This window comes from Oncorhynchus nerka, linkage group LG22 (genome assembly GCF_034236695.1).
Source record: "Oncorhynchus nerka isolate Pitt River linkage group LG22, Oner_Uvic_2.0, whole genome shotgun sequence".
NCBI classification, from domain to species: Eukaryota; Metazoa; Chordata; class Actinopteri; order Salmoniformes; family Salmonidae; genus Oncorhynchus; species Oncorhynchus nerka.
The window spans coordinates 101,913,002-101,920,998 of NC_088417.1; the positions used below are offsets into that span (position 1 = coordinate 101,913,002).

Consider the following 7,997-nt stretch of genomic DNA (forward strand, 5'->3'; position numbering starts at 1 on the left):
ACTTTATCCTATCCTAGGTATTCCTTAAAGAGGTGGGGTTTCAGGTGTCTCCGGAAGGTGGTGATTGACTCCGCTGTCCTGGCGTCGTGAGGGAGTTTGTTCCACCATTGGGGGGCCAGTGATGAGTGCAACAAAGCATACCACCTAATAATCAAGCAGTACACTATGATTTCATGACACAAGTCAGTAATACTGGAGTTATTCTGTCCTTATTTCTATCCATTTTATATCCAGATAGTTCAGGATAGGTCAGTGGTCCAGGAAGAAATCCAGTCTATATCTGGCTGTTACCGCCACGGTCTCCTCGCAGGGTCTTCTGTCTGCTACAGGTCTGTTCCTAGTCTCTGGGTCACTCTATGGTCTGGGTCCACAGGGCTGTCACTAGTCTCTGGTCCACACGGCTGTCTCTGGTCCACAAGGCTGTCTCTGGTCCACAAGGCTGTCCCTAGTCTCTGGTCCACACGGCTGTCTCTGGTCCACAAGGCTGTCTCTGGTCCACAAGGCTGTCTCTGGTCCACAAGGCTGTCCCTAGTCTCTGGTCCACACGGCTGTCTCTGGTCCACAAGGCTGTCTCTGGTCCACAGGGCTGTCCCTAGTCTCTGGTCCACAAGGCTGTCACTAGTCTCTGGACCACTCAATGGTCCGGCTCCACAGGGCTGTCTCTGGTCCACAGGGCTGTCTCTGGTCCACAGGGCTGTCCCTAGTCTCTGGACCACTCTATGGTCCGGCTCCACAGGGCTGTCTCTGGGCCACAGGGCTGTCTCTGGTCCACAGGGCTGTCCCTAGTCTCTGGACCACTCTATGGTCCGGCTCCACAGGGCTGTCTCTGGTCCACAGGGCTGTCTCTGGTCCACAGGGCTATCTCTGGTCCACAGGGCTGTCTCTGGTCCACAAGGCTGTCACTAGTCTCTGGACCACTCTATGGTCCGGCTCCACAGGGCTGTCTCTGGTCCACAGGGCTGTCTCTGGTCCACAGGGCTGTCTCTGGTCCACAGGGCTGTCCCTCACAGATCTCCCTCTGAGCAGAGATAATACACACCTCATATACCCTGAACGATGCGAAAGCTGCCGCCACGATACACGATCCTCCCAGGATATACCACCAGCTGAAGAGGCCAAAGGACACGCCCTTCACGATGCAGTACAGGCCGAAACACACCAGGAAGATCATCGACACGATCTGAACACACACCGGCGGGCTGCTGGCCTCCTCACCCATGGAGGAAAAGTCTAGGCGGTACCACCGACTGGTAGGTCTGAGCTGCAAGAGATGGTGTCTCTCATGGGACAAAAGGGGCGCAAGTTTTGGCCCAAAGACAAGACTCTCGTTGGAAGACGATTGTCGCACCGTTAGCTACGAGGAATAAGTCAATTATGTACCAACCGACATGTCAGCATTAAACCTCCTCTTTGGTTAGACAGACTCTAGACAGAGACACACAGTCACTGAGGTGAGAGGTACTGTAGAGGTGGGCTGTGAGTGCCTGGTCAGCTTTATATATTAGCCTACTGTTGTACATGGATCCGATTGATTAGACGAAGCAACTCTCTTTTTAATTAGCTGTGGTGAGGATCAACCTTGACTTTAATCCATGTTGAGAACCTCTGAGGTGAAGTTTTAAAATAAACACACTGGTGGATTAAAACACTGTGAGTGGCTGTCCATGGAGAGAACTCTTCCTACAGTGAGGTGTTAGCCTCTGTGCTATTTATCACCTGTCTAATCACAGTGAGGTGTTAGCATGTTAGCCTCTGTGGTATTTATCACCTGTCTAATCACAGTGAGGGTGTTAGCATGTTAGCCTCTGTGGTATTTATCACCTGTCTAATCACAGTGAGGGTTAGCATGTTAGCCTCTGTGGTATTTATCACCTGTCTAATCACAGTGAGGTGTTAGCATGTTAACCTCTGTGGTATTTATCACCTGTCTAATCAGTGAGGGTGTTAGCATGTTAGCCTATGTGCTATCTATTATCAATCTAATCACAGTGAGGTGTTAGCATGTTAGCCTCTGTGCTATTTATCACCCATCTAATCACAGTGAGGGTGTTAGCCTCTGTGCTATTTATCACCTGTCTAATCACAGTGAGGGTGTTAGCATGTTAGCCTCTGTGCTATTTATCGCCTGTCTAATCACAGTGAGGTGTTAGCATGTTAGCCTCTGTGCTATTTATCACCCGTCTGATCAGTGAGGGTGTTAACCTCTGTGCTATCTATTATCAATCTAATCACAGTGAAGGTGTTAGCATGTTAGCCTCTGTGCTATTTATCACCTGTCTAATCACAGTGAGGTGTTAGCATGTTAGCCTCTGTGCTATTTATCACCCGTCTAATCAGTGAGGGTGTTAACCTCTGTGCTATCTATTATCAATCTAATCACAGTGAGGGTTAGCATGTTAGCCTCTGTGCTATTTATCACCCATCTAATCACAGTGAGGATGTTAGCATGTTAGCCTCTGTGCTATTTATCACCTGTCTAATCACAGTGAGGGTGTTAGCATGTTAGCCTCTGTGCTATTTATCAGCCGTCTAATCACAGTGAGGGTTAGCATGTTAGCCTCTGTGCTATTTATCACCCGTCTAATCAGTGAGGGTGTTAACATGTTAGCCTCTGTGCTATTTATCACCCATCTAATCACAGTGAGGGTTAGCATGTTAGCCTCTGTGCTATCTAATTGCAGTGTGGGTTAGCACAGAGGCTAACATTCTATCTATTATCCATCTAATCACGGTGAGGGTTAGCATGTTAGCCTCTGTGCTATCAATAATCCATCTAATCACAGATAGTGTATAAGTAAGCTAAGCTAAACTAATGAGCTCAGAATAAGAGATTGAACCGCTGTGTTTCTCTCAACAACAGATGAGCCCATTCTGTATCGCAAACAACACCAGTAGGCATGTGCTGTATAAAATCACCTTGTGAAAAGATATAAACTTTTTTCTGGAAGGAATCAAAATACTCAAAACTTTATTGTTTCTGGTGTAGTAATGTTTACATGGAATCATGAACAGTCAAACTAAATGTTTAAAAAATAATTGTAAATAAGTGTCAGTGTCTAGTTGACAATATTATCATCGCTTTGTAGGTCAGACACTTTGTGTCGGTTATTGTAAACTGAACGGTCAAGTTACAGACTGATGATTGGATAACAAACTTGATTTTAGTGTTGCTAAATTATCAATAATACATATTCACTAGGCTAAGGATGCCAGCACAACAAGTTCATTTACATAGAAAGAAGTCCTCATGGTGAAGTAATGAAAAACAGGATCATGATGGATGAACACCTGAAAGGACCAATGAAACTACAAAAAAAACCCCCCGGCAATATCACATTTACATAAGTATTCAGACCCTTTACTCAGTACTTTGTTGAAGCACCTTTGGCCGTGAAGACATCCTCGAGTCTTCTTGGGTTTGACGCTACAAGCTTGGCACACCTGTATTTGGGGAGTTTCTCCCATTCTTCTCTGCAGATCCTCTCAAGATCTGTCAGGTTGTAATGGGAGCTATTTTCAGGTCTCTCCAGAGATGTTCGATCGGGGTCAAGTCCGGGCTCTGGCTGGGCCACTCAAGGACATTCAGAGACTTGTCCCGAAGCCACTCCTGCGTTGTCTTGGTTGTGTGCTTAGGGTCGTTGTTCTGTTGGAAGGTGAACCTTCGCCCCAGTCTGAGGTCCTGAGCACTCTGGAGCAGATTTTCATCAAGAATCTCTCTGTACTTTGTTCTGTTCATCTTTCCCTCGATCCTGACTAGTCTCCCTGTCTCTGCCACTGAAAAACATCCCCACAGCATGATGCTGCCACCACCATGATTCACCGTAGGGAGGGTGCCAGGTTTCCTCCAGAGAATCTTGTTTCTCATGGTCTGAGAGTCTTTAGGTGCCTTTTGGCAAACTCCAACTGTGCTGTCATGTGCCTTTTACTGAGGAGCGGCTTCCGTCTGGCCGCTCTACCATAAAGGCCTGATTGGTGGAATGCTGCAGAGATGATTGTCCTTCTGGAAGGTTCTCCCATCTCCACAGAGGAACTCTGGAGCACTGTTAGAGTGACCAATGGGTTCTTGGTCACCTCCCTGACCAAGGCCCTTCATCCCTGATTGGTCAATTTGGCTGTGAGGCCAGCTCTAAAATTTTTCCATATTAGAATGATGGAGGCCACTGTTTTCTTGGGGATCTTCAAAGCTACAGAAAATATTTGGTACCCTTCCCCAGATCTGTGCCTGGACACAATCCGGTACCGGAGCTCTACAGACAACGCCTTCGACCTCATGGTATGGTTTTGCTCTGACAACTGTGAGACCTTATATAGACAGGTGTGTGCCTTTTCTAAATCATGTCCAATCAATTTAATTTACCACAGCTGGACTCCAATCAAGTTGTAGAAACATCTCAAGGATGATCAATGGAAACAGGATGCACCTGAGCTCAATTTCGAGTGTCATAGCAAAGGGTCTGAGTACTTATGTAAATAAGGTATTTCTGTTTTTAATTTGTTATTATGGGGTATTGTGATGTCATTATGGGGTATTGTGATGTCATTCTGGGTTATTGTGATGTCATTATGGGGTATTGTGATGTCATTGTGGGGTATTGTGATGTAGATTGATTAGGAAAAGATGTATGTAATCCGTTTTAGAATAAGGCTGTAACGTAACAACATGTAGAAAAAGTCAAGGGGTCTGAATACTTTCTGAATGAACTATATAGTGCACTGCCTTTGCCCATAGGGTCCCATAGGGTCCTGGTCAACCGGAGTGCACTGCCTTTGTCCATAGGGCCCCGTAGGGTCCCATAGGGTCCTGGTCAACCGGAGTGCACTGCCTTTGTCCATAGGGCCCCGTAGGGTCCCATAGGGTCCTGGTCAACCGGAGTACACTGCCTTTGTCCATAGGGCCCCGTAGGGTCCCATAGGGTCCTGGTCAACCGGAGTGCACTGCCTTTGTCCATAGGGCCCTGTAGGGTCCCATAGGGTCCTGGTCAACCGTAGTGCACTGCCTTTGTCCATAGGGCCCCGTAGGGTCCCATAGGGTCCTGGTCAACCGGAGTGCACTGCCTTTGCCCATAGGGCCCCGTAGGGTCCCATAGGGTCCTGGTCAACCGGAGTGCACTGCCTTTGTCCATAGGGCCCCGTAGGGTCCCATAGGGTCCTGGTCAACCGGAGTGCACTGCCTTTGTCCATAGGGCCCCGTAGGGTCCCATAGGGTCCTGGTCAACCGGAGTGGACTGCCTTTGTCCATAGGGCCCCGTAGGGTCCCATAGGGTCCTGGTCAACCGGAGTGCACTGCCTTTGTCCATAGGGCCCCGTAGGGTCCCATAGGGTCCTGGTCAACCGTAGTGCACTGCCTTTGTCCATAGGGCCCCGTAGGGTCCCATAGAGCCCTGGTCAACCGGAGTGCACTGCCTTTGTCCATAGGGCCCCGTAGGGTCCCATAGAGCCCTGGTCAACCGGAGTGCACTGCCTTTGTCCATAGGGCCCCGTAGGGTCCCATAGAGCCCTGGTCAACCGGAGTGCACTGCCTTTGTCCATAGGGCCCCGTAGGGTCCCATAGGGTCCTGGTCAACCGGAGTGCACTGCCTTTGTCCATAGGGTCCCATAGGGTCCTGGTCAACCGTAGTGCACTGCCTTTGTCCATAGGGCCCCGTAGGGTCCCATAGAGCCCTGGTCAACCGGAGTGCACTGCCTTTGTCCATAGGGCCCCATAGGGTCCCATAGGGTCCCATAGAGCCCTGGTCAACAGTAGTGCACTATATAAGGAATAGGATTCCATTCCTACGTTTTGATTTGACAGTCAGCCAGCCAGCTTGCCAGTGAATCAGTCAGCCAGCTGGCCAGTGAATCAGTCAGCCAGCCAGCTGGCCAGTGAATCAGTCAGCCAGCTTGCCAGTGAATCGGTCAGCCAGCTGGCCAGTGAATCAGTCAGCCAGCCAGCTGGCCAGTCAATCAGTCAGTCATCCAGCTGGCCAGTGAAACAGTCAGCCAGCCAGCTGGCCAGTGAAACAGTCAGTCAGCCAGCCAGCTAGCCAGTGAATCAGTCAGCCAGCCTGCCAGTAAGTCAGCCAGTAAGTAAGTGGTCCTAGTAGTCATACTCTCATATTGAACATAATCAAGTCATGCAAACATTAGTTAATCAGCTCCTCCTCTGTGATCTGGTGTTATAGAGAGAATGATTTAACGTGACAAACTACAGCAGAGTCTTGTAGTCTCTGCTACAGTGTTGATCGTACAAATAGTAGAGTCTGTCCTCGCTACAGTGTGGATCCAGCCAGGCAGGCGTATCTGCAGGTAACAGGTTCTTCTACGGCTACCAGACGCACGGTGATGATGTCATCCAAGCTTCTCTCTGCTGCTCACTGGACCCCTCCCACAGCGTATCCACGGCAACCTCCTGCCAGGCCATCGGCAGCTCCAGTGGTTCTGCTACAACACCTCAGTGACACATCCCAGACGTCATATCTTTCTGGAAGAGATAAATAAGTTACGAGAGAGTGAGATGATGAAACTGATTTTTTTTTTACGACGACAACACATGTGACTGCGCTCCATTCGATGGTATTGTCATGACAACCGTTCGGTCAAGACAGGTGTAAATCCCTGTATCAGTGGAGAATGAGCTCCACCTTGGTGAGAGGGCCATTACTACGCTCAAACTGAGCTGAGCTCCACCTTGGTGAGAGGGCCATCACTACGCTCAAACTGAGCTGAGCTCCACCTTGGTGAGAGGGCCATCACTACGCTCAAACTGAGCTGAGCTCCACCTTGGTGAGAGGGCCATCACTACGCTCAAACTGAGCTGAGCTCCACCTTGGTGAGAGGGCCATCACTACGCTCAAACTGAGCTGAGCTCCACCTTGGTGAGAGGGCCATCACTACGCTCAAACTGAGCTGAGCTCCACCTTGGTGAGAGGGCCATCACTACGCTCAAACTGAGCTGAGCTCCACCTTGGTGAGAGGGCCATCACTACGCTCAAGGTCAACGTACTAACACACCTAGCCTGATGGCCTGCTAATACACGCTGGCTGTCAGCCTATTAGGCACAAGGTCAACCCGATAGCACACCCAGAGAACTCACAGCCAGGTTGCTAGGCAACAGCCTTCCTTCCAGGGGCCAGTAGAAGGGTAGCACCAAGACCTACAGTCGTCCTGGTCCTTATTTCTGCCTCATGTGTGCAGCTGTATTTGTTTATTTTCTGTTGCCTAGGAGATCTATACTACACAAGAGCTGGCCTGAAGGAACAAATATATTCCTGCAGGCCATTCCCCCATATTCCCCCATTCTCCCCCGATTCCCCCATCACTCTTCTTGTCCTAATCTTTCTTCTGAGCCACCATAAGGCCAAATGAGAAGGACTCACAGGAGCTGGCAGAAGACATCTGTCTGTCCCTGCCGTGTACTGGAGACCAGAACCAGACTGATCCCAGTCAGCCTCTAGGTGACACCAGTCCAGTCAGCCTCTAGGTGACACCAGTCCAGTCAGCCTGTAGATGACACCAGTCCAGTCAGCCTCTAGGTGACACCAGTCCAGTCAGTCTCTAGGTGACACCAGTCCAGTCATCCTCTAGGTGACACCAGTCCAGTCAGCCTCTAGGTGACACCAGTCCAGTCAGCCTCTAGGTGACACCAGTCCAGTCAGTCTCTAGATGACACCAGTCCAGTTAGCCTCTAGATGACACCAGTCCAGTTAGCCTCTAGATGACACCAGTCCAGTTAGCCTCTAGATGACACCAGTCGAGTCAGCCTCTAGATGGCACCAGTCCAGTCAGCCTCTAGGTGACACCAGTCCAGTCAGCCTGTAGATGACACCAGTCCAGTCAGCCTCTAGGTGACACCAGTCCAGTCAGTCTCTAGGTGACACCAGTCCAGTCATCCTCTAGGTGACACCAGTCCAGTCAGCCTCTAGGTGACACCAGTCCAGTCAGCCTCTAGGTGACACCAGTCCAGTCAGTCTCTAGATGACACCAGTCCAGTTAGCCTCTAGATGACACCAGTCCAGTT

At 49.8% G+C, this 7,997-nt stretch overlaps 1 protein-coding gene across 1 annotated transcript in view; it reads right to left on the minus strand.

The window, feature by feature from the left end:
* Positions 1-2,951: 2,951 nt before the first annotated feature.
* LOC115127221 (MOB kinase activator 3B) overlaps positions 2,952-7,997 on the minus strand; it is a 51,758-nt gene continuing 46,712 nt past the window's right edge. The window contains exon 3 of the mRNA XM_065007666.1: positions 2,952-6,460. Coding sequence (XP_064863738.1) covers positions 6,431-6,460 — 30 coding nt within the window. The 3' untranslated portion in view covers positions 2,952-6,430. The remainder of the gene's footprint in view (positions 6,461-7,997) is intronic.